The sequence below is a fragment of the Athene cunicularia genome (genome assembly GCF_003259725.1).
Source record: "Athene cunicularia isolate RWA chromosome 1 unlocalized genomic scaffold, athCun1 chr1_part2, whole genome shotgun sequence".
NCBI classification, from domain to species: Eukaryota; Metazoa; Chordata; class Aves; order Strigiformes; family Strigidae; genus Athene; species Athene cunicularia.
Window position 1 is genome coordinate 751,774 of NW_020799092.1, and position 19,693 is coordinate 771,466.

Below are 19,693 nucleotides of genomic sequence, written 5' to 3' on the forward strand. Positions count from 1 at the left end.
CCCCCCCGCATTCCTTGTCAAACACTCACAAGTGTGTGAAAGGCTGCAGCTGGTAAATCTGATGCATAAACTCCATTGCAGATCATTTTGCCTCTGGATGTGCTTCAGAGCCCCCCAGTATCTCTGGCTAAGCTGCTAGTGTGCACGTTGAGTTCTTAGACATTTCAACCCTGTCCAGTCCACCCAGCTGAACTACGCTGGCAACCAGTTACAAATAAAACTGAACATAAAACATGCTAAAAATATCACTGTCATCAGATAAGGCTGCTATGCACATAACATTCCTGACACAAGTTCATTAAATCAACGACATGAAATGTTAAGCCACATGCATATGGTGGCTGAAATGGGGAGGGGTTGTATGGTGAGCAGGGATTCAGGCTGTAACTGTGGTTTTGGACCTACTGCCAGCTTGTAGGACATCACCCCAGTGTGACTCAATTTCTCTCGCTGGAGAATAAAAAAATAAAAATGTCACAGCACCCACCTCCTTCTGTGAGCATTGGCATGTTTCAGGAAGGAGGCAGGTATTAGCCGTGCTGCTTGCAAGCTCCAGAAAACAAAGCACATGCTGACCTCTAGCTCTCAGCAATCTTTACCAAAACCAGTCACATTTAGCACTCCAGAAGGCAGTTATCCCTGTTTTATAAGGCAGGAAACAGGCACTGAGAGCTTCCTCTATAATAGACTTCTTGTGGTCATACCTGTGTTCAAGCTGCAGAAATGCAGGGTTGAGTGGGCTAGATGCTACCACAGGGGTTTACCAGCTCTCAGACACTCAGGCTTGCAAGAAGCGCATGAGCTGCCAGCTGTAATGACCTTCTCTACCACTTACTGGGTTTTTATAGTTCTCAAGCCACATATTTTAAGAGCCAAAGGGGACAGGAGCTGTGGGAGTGGTTCATAGGCTGGGGTGGTTTCAAGTGATCCTCCCCTCTCCTGAGTTTACCACAAACAGCCACCCCTTAACTAATTGCAGGCTGGCTGTGACTCAAGAAAGAGAAATTGTGCACCCTTTCCCCCTGGGATGAATGACATGAGTTAAGTTAACCTGCAAGCGTGGAACATCATGTTCCTCCTCAACCTCACATGGGTCAGGGTTGGGGCTTGACAACTGTGGGAAGCCAACTGAAGTCTGAGCAACCCCCCAAAAGGAGGTTGTTCCCCACCCTCCTCTGATCTTCACACTCCCAGTGTCAGATGACACAGCCAGCTGATCCAGTTGGAAACAAACTTGAACTAAAAGAGAGATGTTTACAGCTCGATCATTTCCTTGGTTCATTTGACTACGCGGGTGCTTGACGGGCACTGGAAATGCACTGTCATGGGCAGCCAGACATGAGCTGGTCAGAAACTATGAGGGAATCGCAGCCCAGGAGAGGCCATAGAACCTCCTTTCCAGTGGCACTATGAATGAATTTACTCCAGCTTCATGGCTAGTTACAGGGATTGTTACAGCATCCCACATGCAAGTGGTTGTAATCAGTATCTGAATTAAGGACTGTCTGTTGCCAAACATGTAGGATTACCAAAATCACAGTATCATTTAGTGTAACTTTGAGTTAGTTAAGTGTATCATTTAGAGGTAACTTTGGAGGTCTCCAGTCCAACCACTTGCTTGGAGTGGGACCAGCCTTCAGGTTAGGTCAGGGTGCTTAGGGCCATATCCAGCTGTGTTTTGAAAACCTCTGAGGATGGCAAATCCACAGTCTCTGTTCTTGCCTCTTGTCCTTTCACTGAGCACCTCTGGCAATCTGGCTCAACCTTCTGCATAACCCTCACTGGGGTAGGTAGAAGACAGCAGTTAGATATCCTCCCCCACAAGCCTTCTTCTCTCTTTGCAAATCAACCCAGCCCCCTCAGCACCTGCTCATGTATCCGATGGTCTGGCACCCTGGCCAGCTTCATGCTCCAGTTTGCAAATGTCCTTCTTGCAAATGTAAAGGACCATCCTGAAGCAGCCTGAGGAATTGTCTATCTCACCTCCTGGAGGAGAGCAGGTGTCTCTGTCTACCTGTAAAAGCGTGTGTTTGTTGGGGTGTGTATGCATGGTACCAGCATATGTCAGTACGTGTACACAGGGAGTCGATGCATCCACCTATCATGTAAATATTGGCTCAGAAGTTTAGATGGTAAAAATGGGTGCAAATTCATTCAAGTCCAGGGAGCTGTGCTGGTTTCTGTGAGAGGAGCTGTCCTGCAGGTATGCTGTGTGAATGCTGTTTGTATGCATACCCAGGGACATCTGTGCACCATCCTTCTTCAGCAGCTCTGCAGCTTAGCAGGCACAGGTCCTCCTTCCCATTGTTATTGGAGAAGACGTTTACAGTCAGGTCTAAATCTGGTCAGGTAGCTTCTGAATTACTCACCTCTCAGCTATTACTCTGCTTCAGTAACCCTGAAGCTTGGGGAGACAGGGTGTACCAGGCAGTAGCTAGAGCTGGAAGACAACAGAAATTATGTTCTGCTCTGGTGGTGTTGCCAGAGGGCAGTGCATCACTGCTGTGATGTAATAACTGTGAGGGACAACCTTCAGAGCGTAAAAAAGAACAGCCATTACTCAGTGGGCCAGCAAGAGATTTCAAAGGAGGCAAGAAGAGAAGGAAGATCTCAATACTTTTACCTGCTTGCTGTCTTGTGGATAATAGTAGGCAAAATGATGTGTAACTGTAAATCAGCCGTGCCTTTTGCAATAATATCAGGATTGTGGCGTGATGAGCAATCCCTCTGAAGTTCATAAAAGATGGGAAATGGGGAAAGCTGAGATGAGTTCCAGGCTGTGGTTGGGTGAAATTGTTGAGGAGTGGCTGAGGGAAATGGGATTGTTTAGTCTGGAGAAGAGGAGGCTGAGGGGAGACCTTATCACCCTCTACAGCTACCTGAAAGGAGGCTGCAAAGAGCTGGGGATGAGTCTCTTTAACCAAGTAGAAAGTGACAGGACAGGAGGGAATGGCCTTAACTTGCACCAGGGAAAGTTCAGACTAGATATCAGGAAGCATTTTTTTACAGAAGGGGTTGTTGGGCGTTGGAATGGGCTGCCCAGGGAGGTGGTGGAGTCCCCATCCCTGGAGGTGTTTAAGAGTAGGGTCGATTTGGAGCTTAAGGATATGCTGTAGGTGGGAACTGTGCTAGGGGAACGGTTGGACTAGATGATCTCCAGGGTCCTTTCCAAGAGGATGAGGATCCACAGATGATTCTGTGATTCTGTGAAATGCACCACAAGGATATGGAATGTCAGGTACAAGGCTGACAAATAGGTCATGGACATATCTGCAGGCAGGGAGTGGGGAGGGAGGCAAGGAGAGGGCATCTCTGCACTGCTGTCTCAGTGTGTAGCTCAGGCCCCCCCAGTCCACCTTATACAGCTGAGAGCCCCATCAGGAGGTGTCCCTGGAGAGGGGGCTTGGGGCAGTTCAGTGCAGGCCACACTCTTGTTCTTGTGGTGTAGATGGACTGGGCAGGGTAGAACCAAGGCTGGACCAGCAGCTGCCCTGAGCTACAGAGGCTGCTGCAGAATGAGAAAGCCTGAGAGTGTTGGTTCTCAAGCCAGCCACATCCGCTCCTCATTTTTCATGAAGAACGGCTATCAAGCCCCTGTAGTAAGAAGCTTTGGTGCTGCAGCCCAGGGTGCCTGGATGTCTGACACAGAAGTACAAGAGGTGCTGGGTAAAGACGTCCTCGGTGTTAAGCTCCAGGCTGGAGCTGTGGGCTTAACAAAGAAGAGGAAGCGAAGCAGTCTTGGATGGGGGGAACAGAGATATAAACCTGGCCTAACATAGGGTGAGGTGCTCAAATGACTGACCCTGTTCAGAGCTAGGAAAAGTTTGGTCCCCAGCTATAGAAGGTTATTACAGAAATGCAATAAACCAAGTTTTTAGTACAAGCCAAGGACAAGAATCACCAACTGTTCATGTCACCCAGTTCCATTTAATCTGAAACAATTTGGCAACTGCCTTAGGTGGCATGAGCAAAAGGCAGTCAGGTCAGGTTTGAAAGGCAGAGCTTGTTCCAAGGATCAACATCTCCTTTTGAGACCCTTTGGTAAATCCCAAAGCAAGACAGGGAGGTAAAATACAAACTCAGCTACATTCCCCATCAGTTCCACCTCTAGACTTACTGATCCCAGGTGGGATGGGATGGGATGGGAAGCTGTGTCTGCACCACCACCATTGCTGGATATAGGTTAGAGGCCCCACAATACGTGCACAGCCATCGTAAACCATGGGACTTTGTCCTCTACCCACAGCAGGGTGACCTGTCCCTCCCAGCTCTGCAGCCTGGCATATCTCACCAGTCTTATCTGGTCGCATGCCCTCCTCCCTCCCCAGCTCTACCCCCATGGGCAAGTTTTCCTGCTTCACCCCAAATGATTATTTTTATTATTTTAAAACAGAGTTCCATCTGTTTTGACTTCCAGAAGGTTAGAGGGAGGTCAGAGCTGACATCTGGGCTGGAGATAACATTCCCAACTAATTAGCAAGCCCTTCCTGTCCCATCCCCCTGTCCTGGTGTGGGAGAGGGCAGAACCAGCGGAGGCTGGGGCAGAAATGGGGCAGGAGAACACCCTGTTAGGTGGTATTTTGTTTCCTAGTGCCATCAGATGGAGCTTGTGGGGCTGCTGCTAGGTGCCCGTGGGCAACAGCTGGAGGCTGCCCCTCCTTTGTCTGTGTGGGCACCGTTTGCAGATGTGTGTGCAGACTCTTTCTTCCAGGGAATCAGCCATGGCTTTCTGGCACTTCCAGTCACCCCCCAAGCCTGTTGCCCAGGGAGAGCCCATTCACCCTTTCCGCAAAGCAGGGGTTACAGGTTTAAGCACCCTGGGCACCACCCATACTGCTGTATGTGTGGCAAGAGAAGGCACCGGAGACATGCTGTTGGTGGGAGACACAGATGAGATGCACAGTGAGGTCCCCAAAGCATGGCTGGGCCATCTGCTGCCCTCCCCTCAGTCTGGGGAGCTGTGCATTGCAGCTCTGTCCCCGCTCTTGGGAACTGGGTCATTTCCCAGGGCAGTGCAGTCCGCCGGGCTGCCACGAGGCAGCTGTCTGTGCGCAGCAGCGCTGCGGAGAGGAGGCAGCCATGGCAGGAGCCAGCTTTGGCCAGGATGCTGAGTTGGGGCGGCAGAGGGGCAGCAGTGCTGGGAGACCCAGCTGGGGAGGGCTCTGCAATTTGTAGCCATATCGCCCCACCCCCCGCAGCAGGGCACAGAGACGCTGGAATAAAGCCTGACTCAGCTGAGAGAGAGGCTCCCTGGCTGAATCAGCCTGGGCTCTGCACCTCCCCTGCAGCTCCGCCACCGTGGGCTGCCTGCGCCCAGCCATCGCTTGCAAAACCGCATGAGCTCACGGGCGCAGGCAGTGTAGCGGGGGCTGAACCGCAGCCAGGTGTTCTCCAGGTGAGATTACACCGCCGGGTGCATCCGTTCTGTGCCAAACCCTGGCAGAGCCGGTGACACACCGACCTGCCTGCCCCGTCGCGGGGGGATTTGCTGCCGGCAGCCTCCAACGCGCGGCTGCCCTCGCCGGAAATGCCACAGCCTGTTGATTTCTCACAGGGGACGTGACTGTCATTCCCGACCTTGATATAAAACCCCACAGAGGGAAGGAAAAAGGAGGCAGGGGAGCAAGGCTTGGGATTTAACACTGGCAGAGCTCAGCTGCCATGCACCTGGTTGCAGGCTGAAGATGAGGCTGGAAACTGTGCTCTCAGGTCAGCCATGTGCTGCTGGCCACCACGGGCTGGGCACAGTGTCACAAGGAGGCACAGCATCACGGGGGAGCAGCAGAACAGGAAGATGACAGCACCTAAGGAGTTTAATTATGGACACAGCCACATGCTGCCAGTTTCTGCGCTGCAGGCTCTACTGAGACTAAGCAGTGATGGGTCCCTCATGTTCCCACATCCTTTCATCTCTAGGGTGCTGCCAGCTTCTGCCTTCCTGTGCAATGCCAGACAGATTAAGAAAACCCCAAATATGCTTCTTCTGAGCATGACCAAGAAAACCCAAACTGAGAACAGAACTTGAGGTCAAGACCAAGGAAAGGGGAACAGGAACTAAACTGGGCTCAGACAGGTACAAGGGGGTGGGTGTGCTGGGCAGCCACATAGTTTAGCATTAGAAATGCAGTGTCAGGCGTGACTTTAATACTGCCCGAGCTCTATGAAATGTCTCCGTGCTTCTGCCAGGATCTTAGGGCAAAGCCCACAGAACCCAGCCTGGCTGTGAAAGGGAAGATGGACCCCCTCAAGTGGCAAGCTCAGCTGAAAGAGCTAAGCTGAAGGATCAACCCCTTGAGAGCAAACCCAGCAAGTGAGAAGGAAGAATGCAAGGGTTTTGTCAAGTTCCTTCCTGCCAAAAACTGGTGTGAGTGTAAACACAAGTGCAGAACAATAAGGTCTCCTGTCCCAGTAGCTGCTAAAGCCATCACCTGGGGAGCTTCCTGCAATCAGCCAGTGGAAGGACAAAAAGGAGCTCCCACATGCTTTCCTGCAATTTGTCATATGCCTGGTCTCTGCTCCACTCAGTCCCTGCCATCCTCCCTTCCCCCAGAGCTGCCTGTCTCGTGCTCTGACGAGAGGATGTGGTTACAAAGACCATCCCCTGGTGAGGAGCAGGCTCATTGTTCAGCCTCACTTCTCCAAGCAGCAAGAAGTACTTTGCTTTATGATTCTGAGTCACCTGAAAGCTTCTCAGCATACAGTATTTCCCCTGGGTTGGTTCTGCAGGCACTGTGTGGACTTCCCCTGTGCCTGGCTCCCAGCATCCCAGATTGACCCACAGCACTCTGCAGGTCCTCTCTGCCCACCATGCATTGCAGCTCCAGGGTTTATGGTGCCCAGAGTTCGCACAATGCCACCAGCTTCTTTCTCAGACCACCGCACCTCTCCAAGGTGATAATATCTAGGTGTGAACACTGCCATGCTGGATCTCTCCTCACAGGTGAGTATTTTCAGAAACTTTGAGTTTAGACCATGCAGTCACTCCTGAGCTATTCCAGGACAAAACCAACCACTTTTGCCTAAACAATACCAGCATGAAACAAAAAGTCACTGCAAATGGGGTTTTTCAGCATCACTCAGAATTAACTGAGCTTTGAAAGACAAAACTTGCTGTCAAAAAAAAGGTTCCTAGTGAACAGAAAAGACTTCGACAACTTACTTAAAAAGCCAGATTAAAGCAAAAGAATGTTATACAAATACTGGCAGGCGTGCTGGAGCTTGCACGCAGTACATCGCTCCATCTCCATCACAGCCACTGTGCTAGCCAGGCCCAGGGCTTTTGTTACCTGCTGGCTGCAGTGTGGCCCAGCCCTGTGGATAAAGCCACCTGCAAGGGAAGGAGCCAAGCAGTCTCTGTGCCCACAGCTACGGGCCTTGCCTCATGATGGAGCAAGAAAGCAACCTCAGGGAATGCAGCTCTTCTCTGTCCTGAGGCTGTGAAGTTACAAACACTCCCTGCCAGCTGTGTGGGACTGGCATGTAGGAGTTGCAGCCATGTGGGTGGCCAGAGGTCACCATCATCTCCAGAGAGCACTGAAATTTCTGGTGCATTTTGAACTCTCTGTACAACTTGAAGTAGATGTTTCTGAGGACTCTCACTGAAAAAATTTCCTGTTTTTCTGTATTGCTCAACCACTCCTCTGCTCATAGGAGAGATGGCGCCAGGGTGACTTCAGCAGCAGAGGGATGAGTAGCATGTGCCAAGAAGGATACCAGGAGCTCAGCCTTCCCCTGAGTGGGAGAGCAAGCTGGCTGGCTCCTGTCTTCCATCAGCAGGTACAGCTGCTGGGGACATCTGTGAACCTCAGAAGCTACTGGCACTCTCCACAACAGAGAACAAGTGTATGTGACTGAATAAACACACACAGATAGATATATATATATATATATAGATATATATATATGTATGTATGTATGTGCAGGGACATTACTTTACAGCAGCTGTAGGCCATGGAGGAAACCCAGTCATTTTTATCACAACCATTTGGATTATGAGGGCCTAGGAAGTCAATGCAGGCAGGCAGAAGGTTGGGTGCTGCCCTGTTGCCCACAGATGCCAGCTCTCCTCCACCCACAGGGCACAAGCAGCTCCATCGTCCCCCTCCGGCCTCTCCTCACAGGACCGGTTCCCCCATCAGGACCTCTTGCACCAGAAAGTCAACCACAGGATTTCTCCTTGCCTCATCCCCACTGAGATGTGGGGTGCCACATTTTCAAGCTCTTCCCAGAGGTCTCTGGTTTCCACCCATTTGACTCCTCTGAGTGTAAGAAATTTGGGGCTTCCTCTGCTGCTCCTGCCTCCATCCTCTTCCAGAAAAATCACAAATCTCACAAGCACACTCCGTGTCCTTGAGAAGAGCTACAGGAAGGCACCTGTGTGTGGTGATGGACTTGAACCTGGGTGGGTTGCAGGGGCAGGTAACAAGGACCAGACTGTAACAGGTAATCTAGTTTGGTTTTGTTCTGGAAGTCAAGCCTGTGGTAGTTTTATCTTATCTTTTTATTGCTTAGGATACTGCAGCTGTGCTAGCTGTTATTCTTTAACTTGCAGAAAGCTGAAACTCACAGTGAGCACTTAACACATTACAGCAAGTTTTGAATAATGCTGATCTTAATGTTGCTGCTAACAGCCTTGCAGGGTTGGAGAATTGCCAATTCTGTCTGAATCCACTAATTACTTAGATTAGAAAAACGAGATGGGGGGGTGTAAAGCTCAAAACGATTAACAGTTAGGGCAAACAGCCCGCCAGGCTGGCAAAAGGCTCTGCCTAGGGCAGCATGAGTGGTGGACGTTTCCCTGTTGACATGGAGCTGGTCTTTGTTTTGTTCTTTCCACAGGAGGAATCATAAAATACATTGATAAAGCAAAGGATTTACTGTTAATGCTGGGTGGCCAGGCTGCTGAGGCCAGACCTCAGTGGAGCTAAATGTGGCCAGAACTGTCCCCTTCAAAGCTGCAGAGGACCACATATACACACCCTGCTGTGTGCTGCAAGCCAGGCAGCCTGAACTCTCCATCCTCTACCAGCACTTGAAGCTGGTCTCAGCATAGCACCCCTAGAAGAGAGAGTAGCACAGCTCTTCCTCCTTGCAGGTGTTTGCTGTGGCCCAGAGCAGTTGGAAGTTCAGCAGGCAGGCACAAACATCTTGGGGAAAAGAGCAGCTGCGTTAGGGCTTGATGCAAATGTAAAGCCGACAGAAACAAATGGAAAACAGCTTGCCTGGAATCCACTGCCTTGGACAAGACTGTGAGGACAGAGGCACTGGGCCTGACCCCTGACAGGGGGATCTTGGTGTTGGGTTCATAACATACCTGGGGAGGGAAAAGCAGGTTTAGTCAAGCTTTGCTCCCCTTGGGAAGGCACTGACCGCCATGTCCTCTTAAAATAGCAACCAGGAACATTAGAAGCTGAGAAAGCTGCTGTAATATAGGTAGGCTTGGGCAGGAGAAAGCAAATGCTTAATAGATCACATGTGCTTAACTCCAAAAGGGAAAACAAACTGCATCCTTGCTGGAGTGAGCAGAAAGGAAACATTTTCTCAGATGATGTGAAAAAAGCAGCTACTGCTGAGGAATTACCTGTTGCTTCAGCTCTCTTCTCTCGGGAAAGACCAACATCACATTCAGGTGGCATGAAAATCACCTGCAAGCCTTCTTTTAACTACTACTTAAATACACTGGTGGTAGTGCTTCCCACTTGTACCTCCTCTGTTATTAACAGCAGCTGTGGGAATCCCTGAAGTCTCCTTAGCAGTCAGCAAACAGGGAGCTGAATTAAGATCCTGCCACAGAAAACATCCCTGTGATTTGAGTCCTGTCCTGTGGTGAAAACGGCAAAGTGCTCAGGGAATCTGAAGCTACCCCCAAATCCCTCTTTCTTTCCACCTGTTATGCCATTTCTCAAGGATTTCCACAGGGCACCATGTATGTGGATCTTCAGCATTTATCTCAAAGAAACATAATTTGCTTTCCATATAACACACCCTAAAGCATGCTGGCACTTTAATAGCTGAATGGCACCTTAGCTCCACTTTTCCTTAGAAGGAAGTTATAAAATAGCTAATTTATACTGTCCCTTAATTACACAATGCAAAGTCACCGTGTTTTTTCCTGTTCTGTAGGACAGTGAAGCATGAAAGTTGACATTATCGAGTACATGACGCTGTTCCCCTACTTTTCCTGCTCATGCAGGAAAATGGAGACAGCCTTTACTAGAAGTGTTTACGGAGCAGGAACACTGAAACTGCAGGGCAAATTGCCTGGCCTGAAACATGAGCAGGACATGGCCAGTATAGCTTCCGTGGTCTCCCAAATAGATAAAAAATGACGTTTTTTACTGACTGTGACTGACCAACAGTTCTTTAAACAAGCATCATCACCTCTAGCAGCATGCTGGGGGTGAGATCAGCCCAGCCCAGATGGGGAGGTACCCATCTTGGGGGGTTCAGCACCACCTTGTGCTGCTGCCCAGGCCCCAGGGATGATGGAAGCAGGTGGGAACAGTGATGCCTGCAGCACTGCAGTTGCAGCAGGACACACAGGACTTAGATCACCACTCCCCTGCTCCTTCAAAGGCCATAAAATTGTTATTGCAAAGGTGCAGAAAAAAAACTGCCTCGCTGCTCATAACAGCCTATGCCAGGGAGGTGAAATGGAGCAGAGCCAGAGCAGAGCCAAAGCAGAGTAAAGAGTGACTGAAGGAAACAGAAGCTTGGAAGATAAAAAAAAAAAAAAGCAGCTTGTACATGGTTATTAAGCACTTATAATGTTCTCATGCAGCTTAGATAAACAAACTGGGACTAAGCATTACAGCAGGCATCAGCCCTGGTGCTATGCCTACGAGTGCAGGAGGAGGCTGGGAGCACTCAGAAGCCAGGTTGACTGGAAAGAGTGTATAATGGGAGGAGGAGGAAGAGATGGGAAGGGCTGAAGGCTGCTCATGATACAAGCATACAACTGCCTCACTTAGTCTAAAGGTCAGTGCAATTAAAGTCAAAAGACTGCCTTCTGGCAGGGCTCACCTGCGTGAGCAGATTTAATCATTCACACAAGGGAGAGGGAGACTCTCAGGCAGGAAAGGAGCAAGAAAGCCATGGGAGGAGCAAGCACAGCTCAGGTTCCTTGTGTGCAACAACCCACTGTTCCTCTGCACACAGGATACAAGTCCAGCATCCTGGATCCAGCAGCACTGAAACCTGTGAAAGTAATCCACTTGCTTTGTTTTTCAGCACATTACCTTTCAGCAGGGATCAAGCCATGACGTGCTCTCCCAACCCACTGTTAGAAACCAGCCATTGTGCTGCTGGTGCTTCCTCCCACCTCCCTGGACAGACAAGGGACTTTCCTGTGTTTTCTGAGAACCAAGTTTTATTCTCCAGCTAGACAGTAGTGACCAATAAAGTTCTCTTTACTACAGGACTACAAAAGGAGATCCATAAAATACTTCTATTTTATCTCATAAAATTATGATGGGAGCCCAGGGATTTGTGGAGGAGTTGTACTTGTCCAGCAACACAAGGACAGAGGAACAAAGACAGGTTTAACAGACAAGGCAGAGGCATACTCAGCTTTAAACAAACCCACCCAGGGCAGGTATGTACCCACATCTTGCAGGAAGCAGCTGCCCTCTGCTCTGGGCTATCAGATGCTAGGCAAAAACACTCCTCTAAACTCAGCAGCAGCAGCTCTGCACATCATCTCTCTGCTGATAAACACAGGCTGGTGTAATCCAGCTGCATTCCCCCTTTTGAAAATAAAGCAGCCCTGCTCCTCAATGCCCTTTACAACTACTGCTGCTCAAGAGAAGTGGGAGTGGGAGGGAAGGGTTACAACACTGTCCATCTCCTAAAAATCCCAAACCAGAAAGAAAATCCTAGGTTGTAGAAGGTGCCTCAGCTCTCCCAGGCAAGGAATGCACAACGTGGATGTGTCCAGAGGCAGAGGTACTGCCACCTTTTTACTTCAGGCTCCAATAAGTTTCTTGAGGAATGCCTCCAGCTGATCCTCATCCTTTATGCCCACAAACTTATCCACAACATCTCCGTTCTTCATAGCCAGCACAGTTGGCACTGCTGACACCTGGGTGCAAGAGAAACAGGGAGACACACGTGAGGAGAGGCTGTGGGGAACCCAGCTGCACCCGGGCCTCAAATTGAGCTCCACAGAAGTGACTGCAGAGGTAACAGTGCATACACTGCTCAAGGGTAACATGTCTGCTCACAAAACACAGGCCAGCTGAGCTCCATGCTCCCTTGGCCTCATCTCTGCACTGACTGACATCACACTGCTTATGTCAAAGCTGAGCAGCTTTTCGAGTTTAAGTAAGAGCCAAAATTTTAAAGACAAAACTAAAGATAATATAAAAACGAGGCAAATCTTCTCCCCCCTTCTCCAGTACAAATTCCTCTTCTCCTTTCCTTCTGTCTTATCATAAGCAAACAAACCCAGTCTTTTGCCAGGACACCTCTCAGACACGATGGCCTTTGGACATTTTATGGCCACAGTGGCATGACTGGACCTGTGTTCTTCTCCAGACAGGACTGGAGCTGCAAGAGGGTTCTCTGCCTCATCACTCCATCCTACCACAGTAATGACAATCTCGTTCCTTTTCTGCTCCTGTTTTCAGTGGTTTAGCTGATCACACACCAGTGCTGTCCGCTGCGGATCCCTGATGATTAGGTAAGAAGTGAAAAAGTCCCGCTGACCAGAGCCAGCAGGGCCAGCAGACCGCTCCACTGCTCTGGGTGCTGCTTTTTTATCCTAGAACAAAGATTTCTGGTAATTATCCAAGAGAACAGCAGTGGAAATGACAATGATCCTCAGGGATTTGCCAGCTGACCAGTGACAGAAGAGACCCTGGGGACATGATTGAGAGAAGGAGCAACCAGAGCTCAGAGAGCTGTGGCAGAGAAGAGATATGGTGGTGTTTCTGACCCCACAGTTTTGGTGCCCTTATGTGTGCAAAGCTTCCCCCGCTAAACACGTCTTGTCCTTATCTGGCCTGCTGCCTCCCTGCCAGCCCATAGGGCCTTCCCACATGCGCTGCCAGCCCTGCTGCCTGAAAGGATCTGCAAATCCTTCCTCAGGAAACCTGCCAGAGGGATGGCTTTTCTCCCATCGGGAGACTGAGATGAAAGGGACATTTTGTGCTTCCCTTCCCAGCAGATCCCAGCCAGCCAGTCTAGCGTGGCTCCTCGCAGCCTGTCCTCATCTGAAGGGATGGGAGCGCTGGGTCTGCTGCAACGCGCGATCTTTGGCTCCTCCTAGTGACTGACGGTAGCAGATCCGGAGGGCTCAGGCCCCAGCACTGGCAGTGGTGCTACCAACATGCTCCCTTGTGATCTTAGGGGTGAAAAAAGACAGTACCAGCACTGCACAGGTCTCTTCCTCCCCGAGAAGGGGAAAGCTCCTCTGAGCCTCCCTCTGGTTTGCAAAATGGGTTAATAACGAACAGAGTTGCCCCAGCTTCATCCAAAAAACCAGCATGCCCGACCAGCAGCAGCATCAGGCCATTGCAGCCTGGGTCAGGAACAGGCAGCTCTTCAAAGCACTACAGAGAAGCAGCTACCACTGAGTTACAGGGCTATGCATGCTGACCAGAGCACCCATGAGCTTCACAACGCCTCTGTCTCTTCCCCTTTTCGTGCTGGTGAACAAACCCCAAGAAGAGGTGGCAGGTCTGGGGCTGCTGCTGCAGAGCTGGGTGAGAACCAAGGGCACTGAACAACTTGCCTCTGCCCAGAAAATATGGTTTTGACAGCTTCCTTCCTGCTAGATGCAGCAAGGTTAGCCTGTTAAGAGCATGTACTTTATTTTGCTGCTTGAGAAGCAAATGTCATGGGAATTTCTACAACACAAAGTTGGAGCTTTTTTTTTTTTTCTTTCTTTTTTTGGGTCCCATCTGCACTGAACTTAAACCCTCCTCCTCTTCCCTTAAGAGAATTTCTAGAGAAAAAAAATCAGGCTGCTTTCAATCAGCACTGACCATACAGATAAACAAACACAGCCATCCAGGCTATTCTTGGCAGCACCCGTTCTGAGGGAACTCTCTCCCATTTGAAACCGAGGCTTTTATACAAGCTCATATGCCACAATGGAGCAGGGGGAAGGATTTCAGCCAGGCTTCAGAATAAGGCATAACACAGGACCAAAGTCTGCTGATGAACAACCATCCCTGTATTCAGCAGCTCTCCCAAGCTGCCCACCTGCAGCAGACAGAGAAGGGGCTGCCCTTTCCTAGTGGCCACATGCATGGGCAACGGGTCAAGGCAAGAGATGAATCTAAAGAATTTGAAGAGACAGCATCTTAAACAGAAATATTCCTTCTCCCTTTCGGCTCTTGGGGTGACAAGTCAGGAGCAGGCTGGAGCAGCAGAGAAATGCCAGAACCAGAGATAAAAGGTATTAGATAAAAGGAGGAACCCCCAAAGAACTTCTGTGCTGGACATAACAGGACAGGGAAGGGTGCTGGGGATGTTTCTAGTCACAAGAAACATGTCCCCACTCCATGCTAAGCTTGGACAGCTGGGAGCCAAAGGCAGACAGCAGTGTGTGTGAAGCAATGTGCTGGCATTCCTCAGCTCTTCCAGGGGGTCTCTCCCCTCGCCCTGCCTCACCACCCTATGCCAAGGAGGCTGCTGATGAGGATGTTGTGCAACTGGGCAGCAAGCTGGTGGCTGCATGCATGGGCAGGGGAATAAACATGGATGGAAGGAGACTTCCTGGCAGCTAGTGAAGGAGTTGTAGCGATAGCATGGACACTGAAAACACCCAAAAGAAAAACCTTCTCAGCCTGCAGACATCTGATCCCCAACAGAATGGCTTTAAACAAATAAATCTTTCCTGATCCCTCCCAAACACTACCTCTGGTCCATCTTTGATATCAACTTGGTGTTCTCCCACCAGCCCTTATGCTCACATCTCCTTAAGTGGCAACTTCCCAGATGATGAAGCAAAACCCAGCACGTGCTCAGCACATGAGCCAAACTCCACTCTGAAAAGAATGCCCTGAACTATGAAGATCAAAACAAAAATTATTCCTTTACCTCTACTCATTTGCAGCTATCCTAATCACAGACACTGCCTAGGGATGGGCTTTTAGCCATGGGGATAATGGTCAAGACCAGATATATGCATCACTCCAAGAGCAGATAATGCAGCAATGATCCCCAGGCTCTCCTGCAAAACAAAAACTTCATCATGTTTGTATATAAGGCTACAGAATGAATTGCTGGAAACTGGCCCTTGCCTGCAGCTGCAATCCTGCCTGCACCTATGTCACCAGGGTTGAAAGACAAGCAGACCTTGCAGACAAATGTATGTACACGGCAGGCTGTGCAGCTGCTCACTCACCAGTGGGAGAGCACATGCAGCGTGTCATCAACCTGCACAACTTGGGAACTTTCAACCTCTAAAAAGACCTTTCTTCACATGCACACACTCTGCCATTTTCCAGCCATCTGAGACTATATCCGTGTAATGCCAGCCAATTCAATCTACTGGAAGGTTTGGAACAACACAAGAATTAAGATAATAATCTCTGTTCTCTTCTCCTTTTCTCCTTAGGGTGGTTGCTACCAGAGCTTGCCTGCATCTATTAGTATTTATGTGCTTTCTGACCACCACTGGAACAACCTCACCTTCTTCAACTTCTTCTCACTGGCACCCTCAAGTTACACAGCCTTCGGGCTTGCAACAAAGCCTCGCTCCAGGGCCAGCAGCCATCTTCCTTGGCCTGGGGTGTATCTGCCAGCAAACCACCACAGAGGAGAGCACCAGAGGCTCTCATACTCAGCTTGTGGAAGCTGCAAGTCGGGTTTGTGGGCACCAGCTGGGTAGACATGCCACCACAGCACAGGCAGAAAGGTCTCCTTGGGAAAGAGTGGGAGGGAACAAGCTGTTTCTACTTCCTTCCCCTTCCAGCTCAGCAGGGTGTGGGAACCACACAGAGCATCTCCTCCAGGCTCAAACTGCCAGCTTACTCAGGAAATGGTTCACACTTTGCTGGACAACCTGAGGAGCTTCCTGTGCTAGCCTCCACCCTGGAAGCAGGATTTCACCTGCAGAGAGGGAGCAGATCCACCTGTGTGACAGGCAAGTGAAAATTAACCATCTTCTTTCCTGTAAAACACAGCAGTAGGATGATGCCCTGGCTCTGTAGACTAAGTGGCTGTTTACAAGGAGAGACAATGGATGTGAGCACAGTCACCAGAGGAGTTTTTAAGTTTCTTAAATTACCTAATCATTGACAGAGGGTAAAAATAAATAAATCAGTCATGTAAACCAAAGACATGGCCTTCTCCAGTCACTCTGCTCCTTCCTGGGAGCAAGGCAGCACAGGGAACACACCCGACGGTTGTGTAAAACACTAGTTTAAGCACCAAGGTCCTTGCTTGTCACGAGCAGGATGCATGCTCCTGTTGCTTACATGTGTTCTCTGACCTGTATTCTACCTGTCCAAACAAAACCCATGGTGTCCCCTTGTGCTGTGGCTTAAGGACAGGACATTATCACCCAGCAAATAATCTTGAACAAGGAAGGGAAAGAGCGGGTGGGCTGTCTGCACAAAGAACCACGTTCAAGAGCAGAGGAGATCAAGTCTTGTTACCTCACATTCCCACCCTGCACCTGAGCAGCCCAAGCATGCAGGAAAATTCTGCCTCAAGGCCAGGCAAGTACTTACATTGACAGATGCCTGCAAAGCTTAGAGGACACCTTTCTGCAGAATTAGAGGTGGGGATGGTGAGCACAAGCAGTAGACCTGGAGGAGAGCTAAGCAGTGAAATCCACCTACTAATGAGTGACCTGAGGGATCAGGAACCTGTAGGCACTGGGCTTCTCCCCAACAATGCCACTGCTGTGCAGGCACACCTTTCCCCAAAAAGGGACCTTCCTTGGCCCACCAGCAGAAGAAAGTCTGCACTCTTCCAACTCCTACCTCGTACTCAATAGCAAGGTCTGTGTGATCGTCAATGTCCACTTTGGCCATTAGCACCTTCCCATCATGCCTGGCTACCATCTTCTCTAACCTGGGGCCCAGGATCTTGCAGGGGCCACACCACCTGATGGAGAAAGAAAGGGGACATTAGAGGAGGCAAGCACAGCAGCAGGTTTCCTGGTACACCAGTGCCTTTACCACCACTGCCATTCCATTTGAGAGCCAGCCTGGAAACACCATTCCCGAATCACTGTTTAGGAAAACACTTCTCTCACTGTCAAAGGGTTCTGTGTGTGCATGCATATCTGTGTGGTGGGGGGTGTCAAGTAGAAGAAGTAGTCACCATTCAGCTTTCGTGGTGCTTTTGATGTCATTTTGATCATACCGTGATCTGCTCTGCCAGCCTTGGTGGTCCTTCTTTCCCCTCTTGGCTGTTCGTCCCTACCTTGCTTTGTGTCCCTGCTGGTGTGTACCAACAGAGCTGTGACCCTGCTGACCACAGAGCTGCCCTAGAGAGAGTGTTGCTGCTGGGTATGGGAGTCACTCAGATTGGTTTATGCTAACCATCAGATCAGTCTTTCCCTCCACACTCATTGCAGGGTTTACAGAAATTTCCCTTCTACTGCAAAACTCATAGAGGCATTGCATTTGTTCAAAGAGAGACCACCCATTCCAAACCCAGGTGCTGCAACTGCAGACTCTGACGCCCTGAACGCACCCCCTGCATCCCCTAACATTAGGATGATATGAACTTACTCCATTCAAGGAAAACATGAGTTAAAGCTCCATGTGCCCTTTTCTTTTAAAACTGAAGCTTTGGTAAACTTTGTTCCTCCTCAGTCTCCGTATTAGGTTTGAGGCTTTCAGTTAGTTGTTCTCTCCTCCCTGCATGGTGCCAATTAGTGTTCATTTTGGTTTGTCAGTTTGGTCTATTTAGAGCAGAACCTTTTGGGCTGTTTCATACTCTGTCTGCCCAAAATCAGCCACAACAGGCTCACATGACAACACTGCAGGACTATGAAAATACATGAGAAAACAAAGATGATCAGTATTGTTAATCTAGCACACAACATCTAGGAATATTTTTACTGTCAAGAGGATGACAATGTTTTTATCACTGACAAATGCTGCTGTTATCATGTGGCTGTTATTAATACATAAAGGCAGTTTCTGTTAAGAGCCTAGCCTCAAGAGTACTCGGGGTAAGAAAACCGGAAAGACACAACACAACTATGCAAGGGTATACCAAGTGCAGTGTTCTTCCAAAGCCGTTAACATAATTTAGAGTTTCTAAGAGGCCATTTAACCCACAAAGCTAAAAATAGGAGATATCAGAGCTTTTTCTTGAGGTGTCTTTCACAGGATGATGCAATGCCACCGCCAGGATGACACCTGTGCACTTGGGAGGTGCAGCTACATAGCCCTGGGGAATACCTTCCTGGCACTTGTGTTCTGTGTTCCTGCAGGGTGTAGCTACACCTACAGTGGAGCAACCTGACAAGCGAAACCTCTGTGGATTGCATTGTAGGGGCAGAAGCACCTTTTAACACCAGATGCCCAGCAGGGCAGTCAGCAGCTCCACAGCTTGGGAAACCCTTGGGCATTGTCACATCTCCAGTGTGCCACAGTGTCATGAAAGCAGCAGGGACACACTTGCATGCGTAACAGCAGAAAGGACCACAAGAGCCATGGCAGGGGGGGGAACTTACTGTGCGTGAAAGTCCACCACAACAGGTTTGGGGTTGTTCACCACCCGGTCCTGGAAGTCGTTGCCATCTTGCACGTTGAAGGTGCTCCTGCAAGCTGCTGAGGTGCTGAAGGCCCTACTGTGAGGTGCCGGGGGCACACACGGTGCCAGAGAGCTCTGCGGGGGTAGTGTCCTGGGGGTGAGGGACAGCAGTCGCTGGAGCACCAGCCTCTGGGCCATCTGTGGGGAAAGGAAGAGGTATGTGGAGTGGGTGCACCCCATAGCCAGTCCCACTGCAGCACCGACCTATGCCGAGTCCCCTCTGCAGGGCAGCCCCCAAGCCAGGAGGTGCCCTAGATAGCAACATACAGTGGCCTGCACAGAGGCACTTGCTGTCCCTACACCCAGCCCTTGCCACCGCGCAAACTCCAGCCACACTGCAGCTCCATCCCTACAGCCGTGGGACCCCACCTGCCATGGAGCCCCAGCTTCCTCGCCATTTCAACGGAGCGAGGCTCCCTGCCCCAGGCACAGAGTCCCCGTTTCCCCGGGTCCTACAGAGCAGAGCCCTCCACCCCCGAACTGTCCTTTCCCACACGTAGGGCAAGGCGCCCCAGTGAGGCGGTCCCCATTCCCCTGATACCACGGGGCACGGCTCCCATCAGTGGGACAGGGCCCCCCAGCCACAGGGGCCCCCCTGCTCCTCCAGCCCCAGGGAGCAGGACACCCCAGGCAGAGGGACCCTCCCCGTGCCCGCCAGCCGCAGCCCCCACCCCGCACCTTCCCGGGCCCGGAGGTGACCCACGGGCAACCACACTTCCGCTCCGTGCCCCGCCCACCCACGCGCTGATTGGCCTTTGCCGCAGGAAGACTGCGAACCACGGAACAGCCACCCTCCCAGCCGATTGGCCACCACCCCAAGCAACGCCGATCTCTGACTGGACAGCCCGGCCGTCCTCCAAGTCCCGTAAGGGCCGGCGGGCCGCATCACGTGGGGCGAGCCCTGGGTGCTGATTTGTGGCGCCGCGAGCGCGGCCAGGGGCGTGCCCCGTCCTCCGCACGTGCCGCG

The 19,693-nt window shown here is 50.5% G+C and overlaps 1 protein-coding gene across 3 annotated transcripts; it reads right to left on the reverse strand.

The window, feature by feature from the left end:
- Positions 1-11,350: 11,350 nt before the first annotated feature.
- TXN2 (thioredoxin 2) lies at positions 11,351-19,474 on the reverse strand. 3 transcript variants are annotated; one of them, XM_026868317.1, is made up of 4 exons: positions 19,405-19,474; positions 18,647-18,864; positions 16,938-17,061; positions 11,351-12,079 (listed from the first exon to the last, which is right to left on the reverse strand). In XM_026868317.1, exons 2-4 carry the CDS (start codon positions 18,862-18,864, stop codon positions 11,963-11,965), a joined length of 459 nt encoding a protein of 152 aa, XP_026724118.1. In that variant the 5' UTR covers positions 19,405-19,474; the 3' UTR covers positions 11,351-11,962. The 3 variants fall into 3 exon arrangements, with proteins under 3 accessions (XP_026724118.1, XP_026724120.1, XP_026724121.1); XM_026868319.1 differs by lacking the exon at positions 19,405-19,474 and adding an exon at positions 19,096-19,243; XM_026868320.1 differs by lacking the exon at positions 19,405-19,474 and adding an exon at positions 19,018-19,040.
- Between the last annotated feature and the right edge of the window lie 219 nt (positions 19,475-19,693).